Source organism: Podarcis muralis, chromosome 16 (genome assembly GCF_964188315.1).
Source record: "Podarcis muralis chromosome 16, rPodMur119.hap1.1, whole genome shotgun sequence".
Lineage (NCBI taxonomy): Eukaryota > Metazoa > Chordata > Lepidosauria > Squamata > Lacertidae > Podarcis > Podarcis muralis.
The window spans coordinates 4,771,937-4,799,602 of record NC_135670.1 but is presented as its reverse complement, the minus strand read 5'-3'; the positions used below and the strand labels follow the sequence as shown (position 1 = coordinate 4,799,602).

Sequence of the window (27,666 nt, the reverse complement as noted above, 5' to 3'; positions counted from 1 at the left end):
AGTGCAAGTAGATAAATAGGTACTGCTCCAGCAGGAAGGTAAACGGCGTTTCCGTGTGCTGCTCTGGTTTGCCAGAAGCAGCTTAGTCCTGCTGGCCACATGACCCAGAAGCTGTACGCCAGCTCCCTCGGCCAGTAAAGCGAGATGAGTGCCACAACCCCATAGTCGGTCATGACTGGACCTAATGGTCAGGGGTCCCTTTACCTTTACCTTTACCTACACATTTAGGCAATAACAGGGCATTGAATAAAGCCGGGAGTGCTGTTTAGGGGCTTTCTGGGAGTGATTCCTCCTTGTTGACCTTTCTCATTTATTTTTTTACATATAATTTTTATTAATTTCTTTCTTAACACACTATTCCCAACATTACAATAGCAAATAAAAATACTCTTTGCTCTGTCGAGCTCATGACTTCCCTCGTAGACTCGTAATCTGGGGAACCGGGTTCGCGTCTCCGCTCCTCCAGATGCAGCTGCTGGGTGACCTTGGGGCAGTCACACTTCTCTGAAGTCTCTAAGCCCCACTCACCTCACAGAGTGTTTGTTGTGGGGGAGGAAGGGAAAGGAGAATGTTAGCCGCTTTGAGACTCCTTAAAGGGAGTGAAAGGCGGGATATCAAATCCAAACTCTTCTTCTTCTTCTTCTTCCACTCCTTCAACTGTTTTTTTGTTTTCAGGTCTTTATATTGCACTTTAAAACCTCTATTTCTGACCTTTATCTCCTTATAGTCAACTCTGTCTCTTTGGTCTAGAAAGTTATAAAATGTTTTAGGTTTCGTTGCAGGATTTATTTCAATCCCGCTAGTGTCTTCACATTTTTGCAACAATTATTCATATACCCAATAAATTTACTCCAGCCTCTTTGAAACTTTTGGTCGTTCTGGTTCCGGATTCTACTGGTCAGCTTGGCTAATTCTGCATAGTCCATCATCTTTGTCTGCCGCTCCTCAGTCGTTGGCAACTCCTGCACTTTCCACTTTTGAGCTAATAAAGTTCTTGCTGCTGTCATGGCGTACAGAAATAGTCTTAGCAATTTCCTCTCCCATCAAACCCAGCAAAAATGCTTCTGGCTTTTTGGGGAAGGTATATCTAAACATCTTTTTTAGCTCGTTAGATCAATTCCCAGAATGCCTTTACTTTATCACAAGCCCTGCTGACCTTTCTCAATGGTCCCCATCACCCCACTGCAACGCCCACATGAAGGTGGTTCTCTGGCAAGAAGCTGGTGTCACATTAAACCTTTTCCACTGAAGCTGCTGCACATTTGATGTGGGCTCTGGACTTCTGGCTGCTGCCGCTACTTTCAGCAATGTTGTTGACCACATACCTTGTTTTGTCCTCCGCAGGTAAGATTTATTCTGCTGCTTTTGCCCAAATCTTAAAGCCTGAGAAAGCGATTTTGTTGAATATTTTTTATAGACTCTGAAACTTTCTGTAGTTTTGGTAAAACATTTCCCACTTTTTCCTTAAATGTGCATCTGATTTCTAATGTTTCAGTCACAGGGCAATGTAGAGATCCTTGAGCGGTGTTTTATCTTTTTACGGGAAAAGACTGGGGTGCAAAACTGCAGCCGTTAACGGTCCTTGTGGCGTTTCCCCTCCACAGTGCTTCCAGCCCACCTTTCGTTCCTGTATCCAACGCAGAGGTTCCAGTTTGTGGGTATTGGAGAGTCGGCACAGATTCCGTGCACTTCTGCCGAAAAAATTGAGGATGGCGGATTATCATTCAGTTGGTATAAAAGAAGAGAAAGCAGATTGCCAGTTTTAGTTAAACGTTGTAACGATGGAAAAACCGGGGACAGATTTGTCTGCAGAGCTGAAGCTTACAGTCAAAACTCAGTGCTGGAGATCTTGAATGTCCAGAGGTCGGATTCTGGCATATATTTCTGTGTCACAACAAATTATAATGTCAACAAAGGATTATGCCTACTGGTTGTTGGAGGTAAGAGATTAGGTCTGAGATTTGCACTAGAACCACTGAGTGGTGCAGTTAAATTAGCATCCGTTCTCAAGATCATCTCATATGTTGCAGGCAAGGCTGTTGTTGAATTCTAGCCCCACTCTTAGTAGCCTTTCATCCTGTCACAAAATATCAGAAACCAGCCTCGTTCGGCCTCCATTGGCACCAAGAATCTCATGGAGGGTCTTTCACATCCCTCAACTGCACGGCTGTTTCCTACGATTCTCTCTAAGAAACTGCTCTGGCCTTTGCAGGAGCAAAACATTAACCCAGCCCTTCCCCATACCATTTAAGGGGGCCTCACCCCAAACCTCCTGACCTAGATGCAGCTTTCCATAAGGCAGATCCACCCTAGGGATGCTTAGGAATGGATCGAAATTAAAACCGCCGGCATCATAATTGCATGACACAAATATCTCATGCAAGCCACAATTGGGATACTGTGTACAGTTCCAGTTACCTGACCTGAAAAGGGATATTGTAGAGCCAGTAAAGGTTCAGAAGAGGATGTAGGAGGAGAGTTTGTGCTTTTTAGTTTTTAGAAAGGGCAAATAAGAGAGGGCAGGATAGAGGTGGATGAAATTATGCAATGATGAATCTCTCCTCTCCCTATTTTTTTCTCATCAGACAGTTATACCCCGAGCACCCGGGTGATGCTTTTAAAACCCTCTAAGCAAGGCCCGTCTTCCCAGCTGGAAAACCAGCTCGCTTGCGTGGTCCATGGAGCGTGCAACTTAGTCCAGGTTTCCTGGGACGTCCCGGGAGGTCTCCCTCATGAGGCCTGGACCCTTTTAGGAAAAAACAACAGTGGGTCCTTAACCTTCGTCAGTCTCCTTCGCTTCCCCATGGAATTACACAGCGGTGGGGGAAATATCACCTGCGAAGTCAGGTTCAACTCCTCCAGCACCAGCGTGAAAAGGACCGCCATGTTCAATGCATGTGAGTGATGCAGTGTTGTCTTCTGTCGACAGCAGAAATTCCTGAGTAAGCAAAGCTGGGTTTTTTTTTAATATATTCTTTCTCTCCTTTTTTGAAAGCTTCTTCCACAGATGATAACGGGAACTGCCAAGTCTACAGAGTGTCGTTTGCTGTCGTTGGAGTGTTGGCATCACTGCTCATCTTTCTGAGTTTTATTTGGATCCGAATTGGCCCAGGTAATATGAGGAGCTGCACCCCGGGAAAGAACCATGACAATATGCCCTATGCCAGTGTCTCTTTACACAGAGGGCAAAATGAAATTTTGCTGCCTGTAGTGCACAAGGCAGCCGGGGCTTCGCACTATTTGTTTTATGTTTTAATTAGCAAGATATATATATATCACTTAATCAACAAAAATCAGTTGTATAAAACAGTGCAAAATGTGCATAAGAAAATACTGTAAAAATCAAATATTAAATTTGTGTGTGTGTATCAGGGTGGTCCAACCACTTTTTGGCAGCCCTCGACAATATTCAAGAAAAAAACACATCTTAAAGCCTTTTTTAAAAGTGTGTCATGTGTTGTTAATGATAGCACATATGTCTGCTTGTGTGTTAAATTTGTTTAATAATCAAATATAGTAAAACTGTTTTGCTCCCGAAGGGTGTCACACCAAGATCTCTGGACCTCCTCCTTCAGAGGAAATACAGGTAAGGGCTCCTTTAAAAATATAGATGGGTGATAGGAATGGGGAATAAATTTGATTCCGTTTGCATTAAATTCAGAACTATCAAATTTGCACTTCCTGAAACACTATGAGAACTGAAACACAGCCAACCTTTGAAGTTTGCACTTCCCAAAATTTTGCAATGTTGTTCTCCATCCAAACAATGTTCACAAACAGGAATATATTTATGAAAATAATGTACAAAAATGCATCCCATTAGGGATAATTACTTGAGAAAATCTGTTCATGAGTCAGAAGTGCATACAAAATGAAATCTGCACTAAAATGTTGTATGGTTTTCATGAAGCTTTTTTAAATAAAAAAATCACAAAATCGCTGCAGAAATGATGATGATGATGATGATGATTTATTATTTATACCCCACCCAGCTGGCTGGGTTTCCCCAGCCACTCTGGGCAGCTCCCCAAAGAATTAATGATAATAATATTAATAAAGTGATAAAATATCAGACATTAAAAGCTTCCCTAGATGTGGAGAACTGTATTTAAAACTGGAAAAATGAGAAACGGAGACAGAGAGGTCTGGATGCTTCTCACATGGCCAAAAAGGCATTGAGTTTAAGCCATCAAGCAACTAACAGCCCTCTCCTCCAAATTTTATAACAGGATGAAATTTCCTATGGCCAGCTGGTCTTTCAGGCAAGACCTAAGATGTGAGGAAGAGAAGACCAACAGTGCAAGGGAAGAAATCCAAAATTTTGAAGGACGTCTGAGAAGCATCAGTTGCTAGACTCTGATTTGGGAGGAATATATATGTGTGTTTGTGTGTGTGTGTGTGTGTGTGTGTGTAATAGATTTGTTGTCCCAGAGCACCTTATCTCTCTCAATTGTGCAAAACTTCATTTCCAGCAGGCAGCTGAATGCCTCTTGCAAAATGCAGACACTCTCTGCAGGTGGCCACAAATAAAAATAAAAAGCAGCGAATGTAAGATGTAACGTCTGTTGCCTTTTGCTTCTCTCTGTGGCAAACCTGCTGTGACCAATGCAAGAGCTTTTGAGACATGGAGATCTTATCTCTCTCAAGGACCACAACGGGGCAATTTTGCATTTTGTGGGCTGGGGGAGACTGTGGCTTTTTGCAAGAGCAGGAATTTGAGGTGTGATGATGCCATGGGGGCAATTGTGTCAAAAAACATTTGCTGTGCCTAACTCTGAGCCACTTTTGCTGTGCATTTGTGGCTTGTTGACATCAGATTGCAAAATTCTACACGGGGAGGAGGTGGTTCAAGAAATTTCTACCATTCTGAGAAAGTTTTGCACTGAACAAATCACACAAGCAAAGAGGGAGGCTTGTTGACGTAGGGTATTGATATTTCTCAGAAATAAGCCCTTCCACAAATCTCTGAATAAAAAGAAACTTTACTCAGAGCCCTCCATACTGAGCTCAGAGCAGCCAAAGCTACACTATTAATAATAATAAAAAAGCAGAAACTGTTAAAATAATCAAATTAATTGTCGTCAAATCCAGCAATGCACGCAATAGACCCTCCTCCCCTTTCTTCCTTAAGGCGTTTTGTCTTGAATTTAAATTATTGGCCTGTAGACAGAATCGGCTTTAATTTTCAATTTAGCTGCTTTGAGAAATTTGTAAGTGCCAACAGTGTTTCATCAACAAATCCATGAGCTGACAAGAAACAACTTTTGCCCAGAATATTGTTAAACCCAGCGATGCCTCTGAGTTTTGCAAGTGTTTCTTTAAAAAGTGTGTCTTAATTTTTGTTTGGTTTACATGCATATTTTCAGCTTTTGGGTATTGCTTTTTTTCTGTAATAAACTTGATTTGCTTCACAGTTTGTCTTCTGTTTGAGTCTGACTCTGCTATTTGCAAAAAAACACACCCCATTTTTCATTTTCCCGCCTTTTTTGGCTTTGTGTCGGCCATCTTTGCTCCCTCAGTTACCTCAGTCTGTCGCACAAAACATCTTATTTGGTTGTTTTTCTCTTTACAGGCCATACCAGACAAACAAGTACTTAAAATTATAAATTCGTAATAGTCCAAAACATAATAATCTTTTCAGTTTCAGTTTAATTTAGGCTATGGAGTTTTCAAAGCAACCACAGCAAAAAAAAGAAAGAAAGAAAAAAGGACAATCAACGATGTCTTTTAAAATGAGACATTAGCAATATATTTAAACGTAAACCAAAGAATTTGGACATTGGAGGTTGTTTATTTATTTCCCTCACCAACTTTTGACATTTATTTATGGTTTCATTAGGAAATGGAGAGTTGTTGGTTTTTTATATTCACTTATCAGTAATATTTATATATATATATGATTTTGAGTTTAACTTGCAGTGACCTGGTCCAGAGTACACAGCGGGACATAACAAAATAGCTAGTCAATACATTAAAACTTGACATTAAAAAATAAATAAATCCCTGTTTATGCACTTACTACCTTTTAATTTTTTTAAAAAAAATGTGGTTTTGGTATGTGAATAATTTTGCATATATGTTGCTGGGCTGTTCCTAGATTTCTCCCTTTCGCAACATTGTTTATTTGTGCATTTCTTTCCGCCTTTGTCACTGGTAAAACGTGACAATCCTGAGCTCCTTGGAGGAAGAACAAGACATAAATCCATTTTAAAAAGCGGTTCTGCTTTTATCAGATTTCCCCTTAGGTTATTTTCTTTCTTTCTTTTTTTGCTTTCTTTCAAAAAAAATTATTGATTTTCCAAAAAAAATTAAACAAATAAACAAACAAACATAAATCTCAACCGTATTTAAACCAAACTTAGTAACATTGTTAAGTGACTGCCTCGTATCCCCCTGGTTGAATTTCAGTGTATATCATTTTAACGGTTTTCCAAAACCAATATTCTTTTAAAATTAACTTAATCACTTAACACCTTTCTTTCTTTCCAATTCAGCATTAAACATATTAATTCATCACATGACCTATTTAAATCCTAAGCCTATCTATTATCTCCAAGCATCTCCAATTAATTTAACTTAACATATTTAACTAAATAGTCTTTAAATTTCCTCCATTCTTACTGGTACTCCTCCTCCTCCTGGTCACGGACTCTTCCAGTCAGGTCGGCTAGCTCCAAAAAAATCCATCCTCTTCATCTGCCATTCCTCCACTGTTGGGACTTCTTGTGTTTTCCAATTCTTAGCTAATAAAATGCGAGCAGCAGTTGTGGCATACAAAAATAATTTAACATCTTTCTTGGGCAATTCCAAACCTGTTATTCCAAGAAGAAAGGCCTCTGGTTTTTTGATAAATGTATATTTCAACATTTTGTTTCAATTCATTATAAATCTTTTCCCAGAGGTCTTTCACCTTGGGGCAAGTCCACCACGTATGATAAACGGTACCCTCTTTATCTTTACATTTCTAACACAAGTTATCACTGTTACGGTAAATCTTTGCTAATTTTACAGGAGTCAAATACCATCTATACATCATTTTCATTATATTTTCCTTCCCCTTAGGTTATTTTCGCCTCGTTCAGAACGAACGAAGCCAAGCTAGCCAGGCCTAATCGACTTAAATGGGTCTACTCTGAGTAGGACTGGCACAGGGTGCCACTCAAAGAGGTTACCTATAAACATTTATCTGCCTACAAGGGAGCAGATACTTCTCTATCCCTGGAGAATTTTACAATAATATTAATTTTATTATGGAATAATTTGAGGGGGGGTGGTATAAGCGCTGCCCCACATAATCCATCCCATGATGTGGTACACACACACCATTTGAATGGCAATGTCCATCAACTTTTATATGCCTGTTGTCTTTGTCCATGGAGTTTTCTTGGCAGGGATACTGGAGTGGCTTGCCGGTTCCTGCTCCAGGTGAATCATGTTTGGTCAAAACTCTCCACTATGACCTGTCCATCTTGGGTACCCAGCACGGCACAGTTCATAGCTTCTCTGAGTTATTCAAGCCCCTTCGCCATGGCAAGGCAGTGATCCGTGATTTTTTCTTGGGAGAAAAGCAATGACAAACCTAGACAGCATCTTAAAAAGCAGAGACATCACCTTGCGAACAAAGGCCCATATAGTTAAGGCTATGGGTTTCCCAGTAGTGATGTATGGAAGTGAGAGCTGGACCATAAAGAAGGCTGATCGCCGAAGAATCAATGCTTTTGAATTCTGGTGCTGGAGGAGACTCTTGAGAGTCCCATGGACTGCAAGAAGATCAAACCTCTCCATTCTGAAGGAAATCAGCCCTGAGTGCTCACTGGAAGGACAGATCCTGAAGCTGAGGCTCCAAGACTTTGGCCACCTCATGAGAAGAGAAGACTCCCTGGAAAAGACCCTGATGTTGGGAAAGATGGAGGGCACAAGGAGAAGGGGACAACAGAGGACGAGATGGTGGGACAGTTCTCGAAGCCACCAGCATGAGTTTGACCAAGCTGTGGGAGGCAGTGGAAGACAGGAGTGCCTGGCATGATCTGGACCATGGGGTCACGAAGAGTCGGACACGCCTAAACGACTAAACAACAAGAGCCCATCAACTTTGGGGGTCCCGGCCTTCTCAAATATTTTATTGGGGAGGCAAAGACCCCTCGGCCCCCTGGGAGTTGGCTCCTTTGCACCCAGTAAGCTTCATGGTGGCCAGGCGGGAGGATTCGAATCCGGCTCCTAGTCTGATGCTACAGCACCCTGGCTCTGTCTGTCTCTATATCTCTTTTATCCATTGCTATCTATCAATCTCCATTTGCAAAGAAAACCAGCATCTTCTTATCTATTAAAAAAGTATCAATATTGTTTTATCTGTCCATTTCTATCAACCTGTGAAGAGCAACTTTCTATTGGTATTTACCGACCTACTAAGAGTATCCGGTTAATATGTATCATCTATTCTTAGAGCCACAAAGCTCTTAATCTCAGGTGTTGTGGGTTTGAGTCCCACATGGGGTGAAAGATTCCTGCATGACAGGGTGGGTTGAAATAAATGGCCCTCGGGGTCCCTTCCAATGCTACGATTCTATGATTAACAGTATCTGCCGATATCTGTTTATTTATTTATCAGTAGCTATCTATCAATATGGGACGCTGGTGGCGCTGTGGGTTAAACCACAGAGCCTAGGACTTGCCGATCAGAAGGTCGGCGGTTCGAATCCCCGCAAAGGAGTGAGCTCCCATTGCTCAGTCCCTGCTCCTGCCAACCTAACAGTTCGAAAGCATGTCAAAGTGCAAGTAGATAAATAGGTACCACTCCGGCAGGAAGGTAAACGGCGTTTCTGTGAGCTGCTCTGGTTCGCCAGAAGCGGCTTAGTCATGCTGGTCACATGACCCGGAAGCTGTACACCGGCTCCCTCGGCCAGTAAAGCAAGATGAGCGCCGCAACCCCACAGTCGGCCACGACTGGACCTAATGGTCAGGGGTCCCTTTACCTTTACCTTTATCTATCAGTATCTACCTATATCTATTTATTAAGTGTGCCGTTGGCAGGTTTTGACTGAGCTTTGGTATGTAAATAGGATAATTGTATCAAATAAAATTATTGTAAGCCAAATAATTTGCAGAAATAAAGTTTAAGCACGTACTTAAGGAATTTAATTCGGGAGTGCAAGATCAGAGGTCTTGACAAATTAAATCACAAATGGATGTACAGTACAAAGCGAGCATTAGTTAAAGAATGAATAACCGTTTATTTTTTATTTATCATTTCACCTATAATCTCTATTGTACACTTCTGTTATAAAGTTTTCAATCAATAAAGCACTCAAAAGCAAAATAATAATAATTATTTATTAAGTGTGCATATCAGTATCTATTGATTCTATCTATAAAGACTATCTTTTTAATATATTTTTATTAGTTTTTTTAACATATAATTTTCAACAGTAATTAAACATACTTTTACATCTTATTCAAATTTTTGACTTCCATCAATCCTGTCTGAAAATTTTCCAATCTAATCTCTCAGTATGCATTTCTTATTTCCCCTATTACATTTCAAACTCATAACCAATATCTCTATCTTTTTCTACTTTGTAACGCTTCGTATGTTTCTCCTTACAAAACGTCTTGTAGTCCTACTAGTGTAATTTGTTGATTACCGTTGCTCTTCAAATAACTCATATACTTCTTCCAATCTTCTGTAAATCTCTGGTCCCGCAGGTTTCGAAACCTTCCTGTTTGTCCAATTCTGCATAGTCCATTAATTTCATCTGCCATTCTTCTTTTGTCGGAATTCCTTCTTGTTTCCATTTCTGGGCTAACAATACTCTTGCCCAGTTGTTGCATATAAAAACAATTTAACACCTTGCCTATTAATGTCCTGACCTATAATACCAAGTAAAAATGCTTCTGGTTTTTTTTAAAAAAATGTATATTTCAACATCTTTTTCATCTCATTATATCATTCTATCTCTCTCATTATATATCATTCTATCTATAAAGAATATCTATCTAGCTTTAGAGGAGGTCCCCTCTACACTATTCACACATCTATGGAGCTGAGGGCGGGGCGAGTGTCGCGCTCCTGAGTGTCCCTCTCACCTGAGAGACTACAATTCCCATGAGGATCTGCGGGACCGGCCCTCCCTGTGGGCGTGGCTCCCCCTCCCCGCCGTCTCCCATTGGCCGCCTGTGGCCCCGCCCGGGCTCTCTGCCGGAGCTTCCCTCCCTGCCTGGTTCCTGCTGCCTCCGGCGCTGCTTCTCGGAGCGATGGGGGCGGCGGTGTTCTTCGGCTGCACCTTCATCGCCTTCGGGCCGGCCTTGGCCCTCTGCCTGCTCACCGTAGCCGGGGACCCCCTGCGCGTCATCATCCTGGTGGCTGGGTCAGCAGGGGGCTGATTGGGGGGGGAGGGGGCTGCGGGGGGGGGGAATCCCCTCTTCTTTTTTGGGGGAGGAAAGTGGGTCCCGGTTGGGGGTGGGTGACGTGGAGAGAGGGCTCCGGGGCATGTGCAGAAAGACCTTCCGTGGTAGGTCTCTGCCTAGCAAAGAGAGGAAGGTTATGATTGAACAGTAAATTGCAAAACAAAAAACAGGATTATTCCCACATTTCCTGTTTGCAGGCGGAGAGATCATAGCCTTGTTTTGTTCACGTGTTTTTTTTTGTTCTTGTGGAGGGGAGAAGGCCCTGGTCCCAGCCTCCTGGTTTGGGGGGAAGGGGGCTGCGGGGGGGGGGAATCCCCTCTTCTTTTTGGGGGGAGGAAAGTGGGTCCCGGTTGGGGGAGGGTGACGTGGAGAGGGGGCTCCGGGGCATGTGCAGAAAGACCTTCCGTGGTAGGTCTCTGCCTAGCAAAGAGAGGAAGGTTATGATTGAAGGATAAATTGCAAAACAAAAAACAGGATTATTCCCACATTTCCTGTTTGCAGGCAGAGAGGTCATAGCCTTGTTTTGTTCACGTGTTTTTTTTGTTCTTGTGGAGGGGAGAAGGCTCTGGCCCCAGGCTCTCAAAGAGAAAGTGGGTGGGCTTTCCATAGAATCACAGAATGTAGAATGAAGGGACCCCCTCAATGCAGGAATCTCAACTAAAGCATCCACAAAAGGTGGCCCCGCAATCTCTGCTTTAAAACCTGCAAGGAAAAGAGCTCACCGCTTCTTCCTGTCGGAAAGTTATTCCTGATGTTTAGCTGGAATCGCTTGGTTGCAAAATTAGGAGGCCCACCTTTTCATTTTGAGGCAGAGATCCGTAGCCTTGCTCACAGATTCTGGTGGAGGGGAAAGAGGAATCTGGGGCATGTGCAAAGCACATCCTTTGCAGGCCCCAGGCAAGAAGGGGGCAGGGAATTAATGACAGGTTGCAAAATTGTTACTCCCACTTTCTTTCATTTTAAATCGGAGATCACAGTGTTTTGCTTGGTTTGGTTTTGTTCATATAAGGGGCAAACTTCCACCCACTTCCATGGGTGGAGTAAGCTCAGTTTGAGTAGACCTGTAGAGGGTTGTGGGGCCTGGAGTGGGGGAGGGGGCAAAAGCCCCTCTGGGGGCAATAGGGCTGGTGGGTGGAGACCTCTTTTTCTAGGGTCAGGGGAGGGGCTTCTTGAGGTTATGAGGGTGATATGGAAACACACTTATGAAGGTGAGGGTGGGGAGGGGGCTCCATGCATAGAGCCCACCCGTTGAAGGTCCCAGTGTGGTTATAACTGATGGGCTGCGAAATTATTATCTCACCTTTTCATTTTAAGGCAGCTTAATTATATTTTGGTTTTTCATTTATGTTTGCTTAGGTAACCATCTCTATATCCATACTTTTTCCGGGGAGTGAAGTCCCGTTGTAATCTCTGTCATTTTAGTTCTTGATGATTATTTATTTATTTGCACATAACCGCGCAACGACGTGAAATCGCTTAAGCGGCTTACATAGAAAGGCGATTCTCAAAATTGCTTTGATATGCTATTATAGGAAGCAACTCATAAATATAAACAAACAAACAGTCCTTTTTAAAAGAGAAGAAAAGCATATTTCTCTCTCTCTCCCTCCCAACAACACAGTGCAAAGTGGGTGGGCATAACCCACAGTTTATTGGCCAATTCTGCCCACCTGCGCCCCCTCCCACCAAGACATTAACTAACTTTTCAGGCACTTCCTCTTCCTTTCTCCCTGATAAAGTATCCGGTTTAAAATACTGTACTATCTTAGTATCAGTGCTGCTACCCCAGCAGGGAAATAATCATCTTTTTTAAAAAATAATAATCAGAAACCATTTTTTTGTGGTTTTTCTAAGGAGCTTGTCGGTCTTAAGAGCTCCTGGAAGTCACACAGTCTTCTCTGGGTCCTCTTCCCTTAAAACCCATATTTTAGGACCAGTGGGATTTAAACAGAGTCAGACCCTTGGATCCATCTAGCTCAGTAGTGTCCACTCGGACTGGCAGCAGCTCTTTGGGGTTTCAGGCAGTGGGACGTTCCCAGCCTCACCTGAAGATTTTGAGGATTGCACTCTGAGATCTCCTGTGTGCAAAGTACCGTATTTTTTGCTCTATAAGACTCACTTTTTCCCTCCTAAAAAGTAAGGGGAAATGTGTGTGCGTCTTATGGAGCGAATGCAGGCTGCGCAGCTATCCCAGAAGCCAGAACAGCAAGAGGGATTGCTGCTTTCACTGCGCAGCGATCCCTCTTGCTGTTCTGGCTTCTGAGATTCAGATAATTTTTTTCTTGTTTTCCGCCTCCAAAAACTAGGTGCGTCTTGTGGTCTGGTGCGTCTTACAGAGCAAAAAATACGGTATGTGCTCTTATCACTGAGCTGCAGCCTTGTCCTCATGATTCCAAATAAAGGGATTGATTTACTGCTTTGTCAATGATGTTGCAGATTTAACCCCAGACCTTCTGCGTGCAAGGCAGGTTCCCTACTGCTGGGCCAGGTCCTGTTGGCTGTGATTTATTTATTTTTTGCAGAAGTTACAATCCATGTCCTTGTTTATTATTGCCTCCAGAGTGTAGGAAGCCGGGTCTGGAGCACATTTTGCTGGTGACGACATGCTAGGCTCTGTTACAGATGGCAGGAGCTTGCTATGATGAGTTTTGGAGATGTATTGAGAGCAAGCAAGGTGGGGTCGCGGGTGGCGCTGTGGGTTAAACCCCAGAGCCCAGGACTTGCCGATCAGAAGGTCGGCGGTTTGAATCCCCACGACGGGGTGAGCTCCCGTTGCTCGGTCCCTGGCTCCTGCCAACCTAGCAGTTCGAAAGCACGTCAAAGTGCAAGTAGATAAATAGGTACCGCTCCGGCGGGAAGGTAAACGGCGTTTCCGTGCGCTGCTCTGGTTCGCCAGAAGCGGCTTAGTCCTGCTGGGCACATGACCCGGAAGCTGTACGCCGGCTCCCTCGGCCAATAAAGCGAGATGACCGCTGCAACCCCAGAGTCGGTCACGACTGGACCTAATGGTCAGGGGTCCCTTTACCTTTACCTTTAAGGTGGGGTCGATGCCTTCCTCTTCCTTGCATTTGAAGCCTGTACTTGTAAAATGCGCCTGCAGCATTTATTCCCACTGAGAAAATCACAGCCCCAAAGGTGCCAAAACGTCCCTTTGGAAACTGTGAGAAAGCACCTTTGGTTGACAAAAGGGGACATTGTGTGTCTCCTCTGCAAATCTAGATTTTCCAGTTCTGCTGTTTATTTACAAAAAAACAACAACCCCAAAGCCTGCATTGCATTCCTTCCTTCCTTCCTGCAATGGAGCACATGACAAAGGTTTGCATCTGACCAAACTTCCCTTAGATAGCTCAGAGGAGAGAAGTTAGATACATCATCGGCGCATGACAGCCTTAAAGAATTTTTTTCCTTCCAATAAAGTACATCAGAAAAATTGTCCAAATATAAACAGTTCACTTATTAAACCTCACAATAATTTCATAATTATCTGTCTATCTATTTCTAATCATAGTATAAACCAAATCAGAAATTTTGGATATTACTATAAAAAACTACTCTGAAAATTTATTATTCAAAAAATGAAAACTTCATCTGGTTGTAAATGTTAAGATTATACCAGCAAGAATGAGTCTTTCTAAAAAGAAAAAAAAAAGATTTAAATCATGTCTTACTGACTAGTGATTTAAATCGTGATTTAATTCGATTTGATTTTAAATCAAATCCACCCTGATTTAAATAACCGGGTTAAGGCTTGACAGGGTGGGGGTTTCTGGCAAGTGGTACAGGCATGGGAGAGGGGCTGTTCAACTCAGCTGTTGTCAGCCTGAGGCCTTGCAGCTGTTTTGAACTACAACTCCCATCAGCCCCAGCGGTAGTCTGGAACATCTGGAGGGGCCCAAATTTTGATGACTGTTGGCCTTAGCTTCTTCCCGCCAAGCAGAAAAAATTCTGCGTAGTAGCTCATGATTTTAAAAGGTTGCAAAAAGTGGGTTATCCTGGTGTGAATCTCTTCTCCCAAAGTTCAGAGTAAAGTGGTACCTTGGTTCTCAAACGCCAAAAACCCGGAAGTAAGTGTTCCGGTTTTCGAACATTTTTCAGAAGCCAAACGTCCAACGCAGCTGTTGGTTATTGTTTCCAGGGCACCTGAACCAATCCGAAGCTGCGCCTTGGTTTTTGAACATTTTGGAAGTCTAACAGACATTTCCGGAACTGATTAAGTTTGGCGCTTTTGTTTTTGCTATTTATTTATTTATTTAGAGGCTTTTTTCAGTTAATTTGTTTTTGTGTGGAACCCAGCTCAGCTACTGATTGATTGATTGATTGATTGATTGTGTGACTGTGGAAATGGATAAAAGCCCCCCCAACCAAACAATGACTATCATCAGTGAATGCAGTTAAGAAAAAAAGTAAAATTTAATTTTTATCACCTGAAATACTGTCTTATTTATTTTATAGCACAGTACATTGATTATTCCTTTCATTTTATGGGTCAATGGTCTCGTTGGATAGTAAAATTCACGTTAAATTGCTGTTTTAGGGGTTGTTTTTAAAAGTCTGGAACGGATTAATCCATTTTGCATTGCTTTCTATGGGAAAGCGTGCCTTGGTTTTGGAACGCTTTGGTTTTGGAACGGACTTCCGGAACGGATTAAGTTTGAGAACCAAGATACCGGTTGATAACAGTTAATGTCCTTTTATTTCTCTCGTTGTCTATCCAGGGCCTTTTTCTGGCTGGTCTCCCTGCTCCTGGCCTCTTTGATATGGTTTATTTCGGTGCATCTGAGCGACCGGGAAGATGGGCGTTTACAGTACGGCCTTTTGATGTTCGGGGCGGCTGTCTCGGTCTTGCTCCAGGAAGCCTTCCGCTTCGCGTACTTCAAGCTCCTCAAGTAAGAGTGCCTTGCTAAGCTGTGGCAAATATTGCCAATTTTTATTTTAGTTTTTTATTTATACTTTTCAAATTTATGCCTTCCATTAGTTTTACAATCAATTTAACACTTCAAAATTTGACTTCCTTCTCCCTCTTTCTGTGGTCCATTTTTATAATGGTCTTTTATTGATAAATTTAATGCGGCGTCCTTTTTTTTTAAAAAAAAGAAACCACTCAAAGGTTTTTTATTACAATCAAGTGGTGTGTATAAACCTTGTTGAATAAATAAAAGTAAATTGATCCATCCATCTCCTTTATATACGCACAAAGGATACAATAAATCAAAACATAAAATTGGAGTCTGTTCATAAAAGGAGATACTGTGAGATAAAACTAATAAACAAATGGAAAACAATTGCTCACTGAAATTTCCTAAATAAAAGATGGCAGGGGGAAATGCAGCAGTGCATCGCAAATAAAATGGAGTATGATTCAAAAGAAAAACAAAATTAAAGAGTCGGAACCGAGGAGCTGTTGGGTAAACATGGAAGTTTTTAAAGAGGCAGTCGGGGATTATTTAGTTGTGATTCCTCCATTGCCAGAGGTTGGGCTACCCAACCTTTGATGCCTCTTCCAACTCTATGCTATAAAAATCTCATGACTGTCTCTGCCTCACAAACCGCCGACCCATTTCCTGCTTTCTTTTTGCATCCTGCCCTCAGGAAAGCTGACGAAGGGCTGGTGACCATCAGCGAAGACGGCCGGTCTCCCATCTCGATCAAGCAGATGGCATATGGTGAGCGAATTGCTGGCTGTTCCCTTTCCTGCATGTCTGTCTCCCTACGTGCGCCACAACTGTCACTGAAACTGTTCCTCCTTGTAGAATCCAGATGTCCCTTTTTTTTTTTTTTTTTTTTTTTTTTGCTAGCTTGGACCAAGAGCCCTTTTCTGGCCTTAAAAAGCAGCCGCCTGTAACCGACAAAGCTAAAGCAGAAGCCCTTCACACTTCAGAATTTGGTTTCCTTTAAAGTTCCATTTTCACAGCGGCCCCTCCCAAGTGAAATAACAACTTTGCTGACTTATTCATTCATTCATTCATTTATTAAATTTTTTATTAAAGGTTTTCTTGTTTTACAGAAGTAAGTGTAATGTCTCTCATATTTTTTCCATGTAACATTTTTACAAATCCGTTTCATTTGTTGAGACATTAGGGGGAGAAAAAAAAGAAGGGGTGGAGGGAGGGAAGATGGGTGGGGGTGGAGTCGGGTGGCGATGTTTCTGTTATGCTTAATGAATGTAGGGTTTGGTATCAGCATTGCTTGTACTGTTCACTTGTGTTCCTTTGGTGGTGAGAGAGGTTGCGGTTGGCCTAGGCCAGGGGTCTGCAACCTTTAAGACAAAAAGAGCCACTTGGACCCGTTTCCAAAGGGAAAAAAACTGGGAGCCGCAAAACTCGTCATTATAAAAATAACTTTTTTATCACTTTTTAAAATTATTTCTTTGTTTGACCCCTCAGAATTACTCCTCCTCATAGAAATAAACGTTAAATTAACAAGTTACCTTTTTTTGTGTGTGTGTTCTTCACTCCCCTTCAAAACAGTGACCAGCGTACATGCCCCCTTTCAATGCAGTGACCAGTGTACATGCCCCTTACAAGGGACGGTGCGTGACTAACGCACGCACCGCCCCCATGCAACGTCACAGCCAGTACAGCGCCTGCCACAGTGGGGAGTGTCGGGGCGCACAATGTGCCTCCTCCCCTCGCTAGTATCCGCTAGTATTACGGCAAAGGTGTAAAAGAGCCACATGCAGCTCCGGAGCCGCGGGTTGCAGACCCCTGGCCTAGGGCGTGGTTGTTTGTTTGTGATTGGCTGTGGTGATCTTTGTTTTCGTGTGTGAGTGGGGCGGGTGGGTGTTTTGGATCAGGTTAGCCCTATTGATTTGTATGCTGTTGGTGGATTATTGTCGTTGTCTTGTTGGGCTGTGTATGTGATAAAGGGGAGCCATACCGGGGTAAAGGCGTCGTCTTCTGTTTGTCCCCGTGTCAGTTTCAGTTTATTGGTTAATTTTTCTAGCTGACTTATTCAGACCTCTTGAGTTGTCCTTCCTCTGTGCATGCAAATTCCATTATAAACGGCTCTCACGTTGGTGGCTGCTAGTTTGGAAAGTGATGTCCTGTACAATGAGGCACGGCATAGCAATAAACGTTCTCAGAGTGCTGTGAAATTTGGTTTGTCCTTCGTACTCTCTTCCGCAGTGTCGGGTCTCTCCTTTGGAATAATCAGCGGGGTCTTCTCCGTCATCAACATCCTTGCAGACTCTATTGGACCAGGCACCGTGGGAATCCATGGAGATTCGCCCCATTACTTCATCACTTCAGGTATTACACACCTGTAAGGTTATATCATATTACAAAATCTGGGAGTAAGAATTGCTGGATGAAATGTGGAGTGGTGGGTCATATGTGGTGGGATTGTCTGTTAGTTAATGAATTCCGGAAACAGATTGGTATAGAAATATCAGGAATTGTGGGTAGGAAGGTGGAAATATCTAAATTAATGGTTCTTATTAGCCTGAGTGGCACCGAGTTAGAAACAAAAGAGAATTGTAAATGGGTAAAATTGATGGTAATTGCAGCCAGACAGGTTATAGCGAGTAACTGGAAAAATGCAGAAGAGCTAGGGGTGAACCAATGGAGGGAAAAATTGAAAAATATTATAATCCTAGAATATCTAACTGTGAAGATACAAAAAATGAAAGGGTTTAAGGTCAGTGAGAAGGAGGAGGATTGGTTTGAGAAGATACTGAATTATTTGGGCAGGTTTGAACAAATTGGGGCAATTAAAATGTTAAAAATTAGATAAACCTTGTGGAGAGAGGAGTGTTAAGGTATATAGAATTGTGCATATAGTTGATTTGAATATGTTATCATTGATTATGTATACCCAACGTATCAGCCACCTGGGGGGTTTCATTGTTTGTTTTCACTTTTTGGTTTTTGGTAAAATAAAAATAAAAAAAATCACTTAAGGTGACTTTCGGGGACATAGGAAGGCCATTGACCTCTGGGGTCCATCTAAGTTCTCAGTGTTCCCTATGGGTGGGGGAAACCTATGGCCCTCTAGAATCCTAAAAGAGAACATGTAGAATGGTCTCAGCCCTTATATACCTGACAGACACCTGCACTCCACAGGTGAGGATAACCAGCTTATCAGGAGGCCTATTCCATACAATAGAGCAGACATCCCCAATCTCGGCGCTCCACATGTTTTTTGGGACTACAATTCCCATCATCCCTGGCCACTGGTCCTGTTAGCTAAGGATGATGGGAATTGTAGTCCCAAAACATCTGGAGGGCCAAGTTTGGGGGTGCCTGCAATAGAGAAACAGGGCCTTCAAGGTTGTGGCATCTCTCATTTGGAATTCTGACCTGCTAAATATTGGAGAGGTGCTTTCTCTGTTGAGTTTTTGGCGCATGCTGCGTACCTTCCCCTTCCTGCAAGCTGTCCAAGAACAGATCTTTCCTTTTATTTATAAATTTTACAATTTAAAACATTCATTTAAACATGCTTAAAATATCAATGACTTCCCTTCTTCTCTTTCCATGGTTCATTTTGCATAACATAAATCCCTGCATTTTATAAAAACGAAACCATTCAGTATTCTATTATTGCCCCCATCAAAGCTTATTTACACTATTGAATTTATCTTAATGCTGCCAGCATTTTCAAATTCCCCCCACATATTCAATAAACGTTTTCCAATCTTCTTTATACATATGTTCTTCTTGTTCTCTTATGCTATAAGTTAGGTCTGCAAGCTGCGCATACTGTATTCCATCAGTTTAAGTTCCCATTCTTCTTTGCTTGGGACCTCGCTCGTTTTCCATTTTGGGGCTAACGAAACACGGGCCGCAGTAGTAGTAGCATACGTAAATAACCTTTTTTTTGTCTAGAAGAGATCTTTCCTAGTCTTCGGTGTGTAGTGGGATTGATTTTAAGAAGTCCAATCACTCCTGCCTTTGGGAGGAAGGATATATGTTTAACAGTAGATTAAATAAAACACGCATCCATCATCTCTGATTGTTGGCTAATGGGAGTTGCTGTCCAAAATTATCTGGATGGCCAAACTTTCCCCTGCCCTGCTCCACCCTGACTAATAAAGGCTCTCCAGTAATGGGACAATCGCAGCCCTACCTGGGCTGCTGGCCACTTGACAGTCCAAAAAAGATTGTCAAATGTTTCTCTAAACTGGCACTGTCCACACGGAACAGACTGCCAAACCACCGATTTTGAGAAACAGCGTAAATCGTACTTGACGCAATATGGCTTGACCATTCTCCCGCCCTCCTCCTTCCAGCCTTCCTCACGATGGCGCTGGTTTTCCTACACACGTTCTGGGGCACAATCTTCTTTGACGCCTGCGAGAAGGGCCGCTACTGGACTCTGGCGTTGGTGGTCATCAGTCACCTGGTCACGTCCGGCTTGGTGAGTAGAATGATCCGTGTTACATCGGAACGTCAGGAGAGCACTGTTGGATCAGGCCCCAGTCTATTCCAGCGTCCTGGTCTCGCAGTGGCCGAATGCCCCCGAGAACGAAGGATCGAGATAGACTGCTACTGGAGCTGGAGGTTCCATAAGAAAGTCAGAAGAGCCCTCTAGCTGGGTGAGGTTAGTGGCTCATCTAATCCAGCATGCTGTTCTCACAGTGGATGAGCAGACACCGGAAAGGGAAACTTGCAGAGAAGACATGGATGCAGGAACACTCCTGCATGTTTCTTCACGCAGTGCGTGGGTTAAACTACGGAACTCCCTCTCGCAAGAAGAAGAAGAAGAGTTTGGACTTGATATCCTGCCTTTCACTCGCCTTAAGGAGTCTCAAGGGTGGCGTGTTGAAGCACCACTTTAGCTAATGGGGCCTCCTGCTGCTGCTGCCGCGCAGCCGGAGCACGATTTCTGTTCTTATCCTGAAGCAAAGTTCTTAACCTGAAGCACTATGTCTGGGTTAGCAGAGTCTGTAACCTGAAGCGTATGTAACCCGGGGAACCACTGTAGTATTTAATTAAGGGACACGGGTGGCGCTGTGTGTTAAACCACAGAGCCTAGGACTTGCCAATCAGAAGGTCGGCAGTGAGCTCCCGTTGCTCGGTCCCTGCTCCTGCCCACCTAGCAGTTCAAAAGCACGTCAAAGTGCAAGTAGATAAATAGGTACCACTCCGGCGGGAAGGTAAATGGCATTTCCGTGCGCTGCTCTGGTTCACCAGAAGCGGCTTAGTCCTGCTGGCCACATGACCCGGAAGCTGTACGCCGGCTCCCTCGGCCAGTAAAGCGAGATGAGCGCCGCAACCCCAGAGTCGGCCACGACTGGACCTAGCGGTCAGGGGTCCCTTTACTTTTACCTTAAGGAGTCTCAAAGCGGCTAACAATGTCCTTTCCCTTCCTCCCCCACATCCTTTATTAGAGGAGAATCCAATCAGATGAATGAATCCCCACATTCAGCATGAAGAGTGATCCTCCATTGAAAGTAAACAAACCAATAATCCCGGCACAGAGAAAATTAACATGCTGAAGGTGAAAGGTGATAGCTTTCTACATGCAGGGACATACCGTATTTTTCGCTCTATAAGACGCACCAGACCATAAGATGCACCTAGTTTTTGGAGGAGGAAAACAAGAAAAAATACCTATTCTGAATCCCAGAAGCCAGAACAGCAAGAGGGATCGCTGCGCAGCGAAAGCAGCGATTCCTCTTGCTGTTCTGGCTTCTGGGATAGCTGCGCAGCCTGCATTCACTCCATAAGATGCACACACATTTCCCCTTTCTTTTTAAGAGGGAGAAAGTGAGTCTTATAGAGCAAAAAATATGGTATTTGGTTTCCTGTGTAGAAGCAGGCTGGGAATGTCCCTACCTAAAACTCTGGAGATCTGCTGCCAGTTGGCATAGATAATACTAGATGGACAAATGGTCTGGTTTGGTACAGGGCAGCTTCCTATTGACCTCTCCGGAACCATGGGGATTAGAATCTTGCTATTATTTTTAAGGGAAGGTCCACAGCTTGGTGGTGGGTCAACTGCTTTGCATGCAGAAAGTCCTAGGTTCAAACTTCTGCATGGTCAGGTAAGGCTGGGAAAGACATCTTGTCTGAAACTCTGGAGAACTGAAACAGTCAGTGTAGATGATACTGAGCTAAGTAAAGGTAAAGGGACCCCTGACCATTAGGTCCAGTCGTGGCCGACTCTGGGGTTGCAGCGCTCATCTCGCTTTATTGGCCGAGGGAGCTGGCGTACAGCTTCCAGGTCATGTGGCCAGCAGGACTAAGCCGCTTCTGGCGAACCAGAGCAGCGCACGGAAATGCCGTTTACCTTCCCGCCAGAGCGGTACCTATTTATCTACTTGCACTTTGACGTGCTTTTGAACTGCTAGGTGGGCAGGAGCAGGGACCGAGCAACGGGAGCTCATCCAGTCGCGGGGATTCGAACCACCAACCTTCTGATCGGCAAGTCCTAGGCTCTGTGGTTTAACCCACAGTGCTACCCGCATCCCGACTGAACTAGATGGGCCCAAAGGTTTAGAGAATAGCTTCTATCTCTCTCTTTCGTATCCTTAGAACTTGGGAATATCCAATGAAGTTGAACACTGGAAGGTTCAGGACAGATAAAGTGCTTCTTCACGCAGTGCATAGACTATGGAACTCGCTCCAACAGGAGGCAGTGATGGCCACTAAGTTGGGTGGCTTTAAAGAAGGACTGGACAAATTCATAGAGTGAAGCTATCAGTGGCCACGAGGCACAATGGTTACGTTCTACCTCCACGGCCGGAGGCGGCGATATCTCTAAACTCCAATTGCTGGACACTGCAGCAGGAGAGAGATTCTCTTGTGCCCGAATTCTGTTTGTGGGTTTGCCACAGGCATTGGGTGAGAACACGGTGCTGGACAAGATGGGCCTGATCCTGTAGGCCACTTGCTTTGTTTTTATACTGTCCCTTTATCCTGTTGTTTATTGTTGGTGTGAGGTGGGGATTTCTCCATTTAATAGTGAATATTGAATTCACACAGGAACGTGAATAGTTTTATTCCCACACCCCTTTAAAAAAATATTCTGGTGTTAAAGGTCTCAAACGACGTGTGATCCCGGCTTAGTTACAACCACCCCTCTCTCCAGATTTCCAAAGGCTTTCCTGTGTGCTTTTCCTAGTGTTGCAAAGGAGAGTGAGGCCTGCGAGCAGGACTCTTAATTTGTTTCCCTCGCACCCCCTACCTGCTCCGCTCCTCTCCTTAGCAGTGTAGGAGGAGGAGAGGCTGGTGGGAGGACGTTAAATGTGAGATTTGCAGTCACATGAAAACCATCTGGCCTTCTAGAACAGCAGGGAATTATCCCCTAAGCCACATCGGTCAGCCGCAGTTGCCGTGGAGACGAGCCTGGGCTGCCTGCTTTGAAGAGGTTTATGGGATGTGGAAGGGATTGGCAGCAACCGCAAGGAGAGGATACAGGATCAGATCATAGAGCTGGAAGGGCCCTCCCTAGGTCATCCAGCCAACTCCGTGCAATGCAGGAACCACAGCTAAAGACTGGATTTGGAGCTCCATTTGGTACATAGGCTAAGACCCTCCCTGCCCGCGGACTGTCTCGCCAGACTGGTGCATGCTCTAGTTATCTCCTGCTTGGACTACTGCAATGCGCTCTACATGGGGCTCCCGTTGAAGGTGACCCGGAAGCTACAACTAATCCAGAACGCGGCAGCTAGACTGGTGACTGGGAGCGGCCGCTGAGACCACATAACACTGGTCTTGAAAGACCTACATTGGCTCCCAGTACGTTTCCGAGCACAATTCAAAGTGTTGGTGCTGACCTTTAAAACCCTAAACGGCCTCGGTCCAGTATACCTGAAGGAGCGTCTCCACCCCCATCAATCTGCCCGGACACTGAGGTCCATCTCCGAGGGCCTTCTGGCGGTTCCCTCACTGCGAGAAGCCAAGTTACAGGGAACCAGGCAGAGGGTCTTCTCGGTGGTGGCACCTGCCCTGTGGAACGCCCTCCCACCAGATGTCAAAGAGAAAAACAACTACCAGACTTTTAGAAGACATCTGAAGGCAGCCCTGTTTCGGGAAGCTTTTAATGTTTTATGTATTATAGTATTTTAATATTTTAGTATTTTAATATGTTTCGGGAAACTTTTAATGTTTAATAGACTGTTGTATTTTAATATTCTGTTGGGAGCCACCCAAAGTGGCTAGGGAAAGCCAGCCAGATGGGCGGGGTATAAATAATAAATTATTATTATTATTATATGGAGCAGAAGTATTGCAGTCTGAAATCCTTTGTTCTGAAATCCTCTCTTTCTCTCCCATCTCCACAGACATTTCTAAACCCTTGCTACGAAGCCAGCCTCATCCCCATCTTCATCATCACTTTCTCCATGGGCGTCTGGGCCTTCTTCACCGCCGGAGGTTCCCTGAGGAGCATCGTCACCTGCCTGTCATGTGAGGGTCGCACTTCTGTGTGGGAGAGGAACGGGTGCAGGGCAATAGCTAAAACAGACACACACACACACACACACCCCAAGCCCACCTGGGTTTATACAGGCATGGGTAGGAGCAGAAACAGCTTGCTTGACCTAAGCCAGGGGTCTGCAACCTTTAAGACAAAAAGAGCCACTTGGACCCGTTTCCGAAGGGGAAAAAAGCTGGGAGCCGCAAAACTCGTCATTATAAAAATAACTTTTTTATTATTTCTTTGTTTGACCCCTCAGAATTACTGCTCCTCATAGAAATAAAGTTAAATTAACAAGTTACCTTTTTTGTGCGTCTGTTCTTCACTGCCCTTCAAAACAGTGACCAGCGTACATGCCCCCTTTCAATGCAGTGACCAGCCTACATGCCCCTTACAATGTAGCGGGCGGGCGGGCGGGAAGGTGACGTCGGGACGGTGCGTGACTAACGCACGCACCGCCCCCATGCGACGTCACAGCCAGTACAGCGCCCGCCACAGTGGGGAGTGTCGGGGCGCACAATGCGCCTCCTCCCCTCGCTAGTATCCGCCCCAGAGCCGCGGCAAAGGTGTAAAAGAGCCACATGCAGCTCCGGAGCCGCGGGTTGCAGACCCCTGACCTAAGCAAATACTGTATTTTTCACTCTATAGGACGCACTTTTCCCCCTCCAAAAATTAAGGGGAAATGTATGGAGCGAATGCAGGCTCCTTGGCTTCAGTGATAGCAATGCGAAGCCTCCAAAGCGCAGAGGGAAGCGCTCCCTCCACGCTCCAGAGGCTACGCATTGCTTTCGCTGAAGCCTGGAGAGCAAGACTCTCCCAGCTTTAGCAGAGAGGGAGAGCTGCGCAGCGCCCCTTCAGCGAAGTGGGAAGAGAAATGGAAGGGGCTCCGTTTCTCCTGCCGCTTCGCTGAAGGGGCGCTGAGCAGAGAGGGGGGGAATTATTATTTTTCTTGTTCTCCCCTTCTAAAACAAGGTGCATCCTATGGTCGGGTGCATCCTATAAAGCGAAAACTACGGTAGCTTTAGTTTTTTTAAAAAATTAAAAACCCAAGTTTCTAGACCATATGGCTGCAGGGATTTCAAGTGTTTGAGCCTTGTTGGTTTAGAGAAAACGGCAGGCGAGAGGTGATGTGATAGAGGAGTCTTATCAAATTCTGCATGGCATGGAGAAAGGGCAGAGAGAAATGTTTTCCTCCCTCTCTCATAACATTGGAACTCATGGGCTTTGGAGTATTCAGGACAGATAAAAGGAGTGCTTCTCCACACAGCGCCGAGTTAAACTTGGGAACTCGGTCCTGCAGGAGACAGCGATGGTTCCCAGCGTGGTTTAACAGCCGGTTCCTTCTTTCCAGGGAATTCTGGGAGTTGTTTCTCTGGTGGGAACAGAGGGTCTCAGCACCCTTCACAATCTACAGTTCCCAGTGGTTATGTAAGCTTTCAGAATATTTAGAATTAGCCAAATTGACAGGCATAATAAGGAAAAAACCCAAAAGTGAAGTAAAAAAAGTGCCTAAATGAAATACCTTCAAAGTCAAGGTTCGAGGGCAGAAATCTGTCTGAGTCTGGAATAGCCTTGTGAAGTGAAAGGATAAGAAAGAGGGATTTATATCTAGATGTTAGGATAGAGATGATCAGGAAAACAGGAAGACACAAAGAGAGGTAAAGGAGGTGCTGTGGGACTGGTGGAAGTCAACGTTTGTTTTTCTTTTTAGTGTTTATATTATTAACTTGTAAGATATGGATTTGTGGTTTTTTTGTTTTTTGAATGTTGTGTTTTTGTGTTTTGTGTATTGTTATTTTTCAATATTTTTCGTGTTGTTGTGTGGAAAATACTAATAACATTTATATATATATATATTTTAAAAAGAGATAAATATTCTGAAACAAGAATATATATATTAAAAAATCTACACTTCCCAGGATCCTTTGGGGGGAAGCCATGTCTGCCTAAATTGATCCAGTTTAAAGTGCTTAAGATAGGGCCAGAGTCTTACTAGCAGACAACTGGCCAAAGATTGCCCAACTGGCAGCAGCGACCACCCAGATAACGTGGTTTAGATGGAGTCTAGCCAGTGGTTGCCTCTATACGTCGGTCTTTCTCTGTCCTGACACAGCTCCCTTTTCTTCCAGTCCGGCGGAAGGAAGCTGACCAAGTGATGGTCTACTCTGCGCTGCAGCTTCCTGTGGAGGACTGAGCCCACCCTTTTTCGGCATCCTGGATCCGAGGATGTTCCTGACGACCACCCAAGTGCCCTTCCGTTGGCTGCAGCCTCTGCCAATCAAATCCACGCCCTCTCTCTTCCCTCCCCCCTCTGTCTGGGAGGCACAAGTCCAGAGTCGACCCTCCTAGCCCAAGGGATGATTCCTTGGGCCCGAACTGACAGCTCTGATGGCAGGATGATAACTACTCCCAAGAAGTGCTCATTACATATTCCATGCGGTTGGAAATTCAATATTCCATGTGGTTGGTTTCCCTACCGTCCCTCCAGTGTGTGTAAGGAGGTATATTTTCTTGACTCTGATCTGCAAGAGGGAGAACGTCGGCTAATCTCTTAAGCATTTTCATCTTTTCGGTAGAGGCAAACAAGGCCACATAATTTGTCCTCCGATGTTTTCTTGGGACACACAATTTCTTGGAGCCAAAATGAGCCCCTTCCCCCTCTTCTTCAACGTCTGGGAGCTCAGGATATACAACCAGTTCTCTTTCTGGGATGTGTGATGTTGATGTAAGTGGTGTGAAGTTAGCTGTGCCTAGGCTAGGCGCCCATTTCTCCTGGTCGGCAACTTTGGCCGGAGGGCCAAGAGAGGAGAGCAGGCCTGCTCAACCACAATCCACCCTCCCCGAATGAAGTGATTCCCATCAACATCGTAGTAGCAACTGGAAGCTGGTTGGAAGTGTTCAAGAAGGCCCGGATTTGGCCCTGCTGCTGTGAGTTGCCGATTCTGCTCTAATCTGCAAAGAGAGCACGATCCCCTCAAGTGACGAGGTTACTCTAGATCAGTCTTGCTGACGGCAGCGAGGGTCTGCCACCCACTTTTTGCTGTTAAAACTCCCAAACCGGAATGATCCCTTGTTCTGAAAGAATCCTTCCTCTGTATGCAATTGTTTTTATTTTACTGCTGTACTTTTTCAAGGACAAAAACTGAACTGAAGTTTCTTTTTTTTCCTTCAAGAGGACAGAAGAGGTGGCGCATGAAAAGCCTTTGGACTGAAACGCCTTCCTGTTGGCCTCGATGTGTTGAAACACTGGAGCCCTGGATTTTTAATATATGTGTCTGAACGCGCAAGGGCAGCCCTCCCTAAGTTGTTGGGGGCTCCCAGCATTCCCTTGCTCCTGGGCCAACTTGGCAGGGGCTGAAGGGAGCTGGACTCCCAGCAATATCTGGTGGGCCACAGGTGGACTCCCTCCCTCAATGCTAGCCGCGGTCAAGCCCAAGGACCACGAAAGATAGCAGGGGCCTTAGACGATGAAAGCGGCCTTCATGGGATATTTGAGGAAGGGAAGAAGAAGAAGGAGGTCCAGTTGAGTGTGTACGGTTGCCATATTTCAGAAAGTAAAAATCTGGACAATAAAGTTGTTGATCCTTCCTTCCTTCCTTCCTTCCTTCCTTCCTTCCTTCCTTCCTTCCTTCCTTCCTTCCTTCCTTCTTTTCTTTCTTTCTTTCTTTGCAAAAAAACCCCACTTCCAGCATGGATTTCCCCGGACTTTTTAACCAATTACAGTGGTACCTTGGGTTAAGTACTTACCGTATTTTTTGCTCTATAAGACTCACTTTTTCCCTCCTAAAAAGTAAGGGAAAATGTGTGTGCATCTTATGGAGCGAATGCAGGCTGCGCAGCTATCCCAGAAGCCACAACAGCAAGAGGGATCGCTGCTTTCGCTGCGCAGCGATCCCTCTTGTT

The 27,666-nt window shown here is 44.4% G+C and overlaps 2 protein-coding genes across 2 annotated transcripts; both read left to right on the top strand.

Annotated features, from left to right (window-relative positions):
• The first annotated feature begins 2,485 nt into the window (after positions 1-2,485).
• On the top strand, positions 2,486-4,346 carry LOC144325869 (uncharacterized). The gene is made up of 4 exons (XM_077920654.1): positions 2,486-2,897; positions 2,996-3,112; positions 3,540-3,586; positions 4,230-4,346. Exons 1-4 carry the CDS (start codon positions 2,612-2,614, stop codon positions 4,278-4,280), a joined length of 501 nt encoding a protein of 166 aa, XP_077776780.1. The 5' UTR covers positions 2,486-2,611; the 3' UTR covers positions 4,281-4,346.
• Positions 4,347-10,202: 5,856 nt separating this feature from the next.
• On the top strand, positions 10,203-27,351 carry APH1A (aph-1A gamma-secretase subunit). The gene is made up of 7 exons (XM_077920808.1): positions 10,203-10,364; positions 15,120-15,290; positions 15,994-16,067; positions 17,529-17,651; positions 19,631-19,758; positions 23,630-23,753; positions 25,893-27,351. Exons 1-7 carry the CDS (start codon positions 10,252-10,254, stop codon positions 25,955-25,957), a joined length of 798 nt encoding a protein of 265 aa, XP_077776934.1. The 5' UTR covers positions 10,203-10,251; the 3' UTR covers positions 25,958-27,351.
• The last annotated feature ends 315 nt before the right edge of the window (positions 27,352-27,666 follow it).

Bases quoted from the DNA above. Each gene is read 5' to 3' on its own strand.
- LOC144325869 (XM_077920654.1), top strand. From the start codon at position 2,612: ATGCTTTTAAAACCCTCTAAGCAAGGCCCGTCTTCCCAGCTGGAAAAC. The intron at 3,113-3,539 runs GTAATATGAGGA...TTGCTCCCGAAG, and splicing joins TTGGATCCGAATTGGCCCAG to GGTGTCACACCAAGATCTCT. The intron at 3,587-4,229 runs GTAAGGGCTCCT...ATTTTATAACAG, and splicing joins CTCCTTCAGAGGAAATACAG to GATGAAATTTCCTATGGCCA.
- APH1A (XM_077920808.1), top strand. From the start codon at position 10,252: ATGGGGGCGGCGGTGTTCTTCGGCTGCACCTTCATCGCCTTCGGGCCG. The intron at 10,365-15,119 runs GTCAGCAGGGGG...TTGTCTATCCAG, and splicing joins GTCATCATCCTGGTGGCTGG to GGCCTTTTTCTGGCTGGTCT. The intron at 23,754-25,892 runs GTGAGGGTCGCA...CTTTTCTTCCAG, and splicing joins CATCGTCACCTGCCTGTCAT to TCCGGCGGAAGGAAGCTGAC.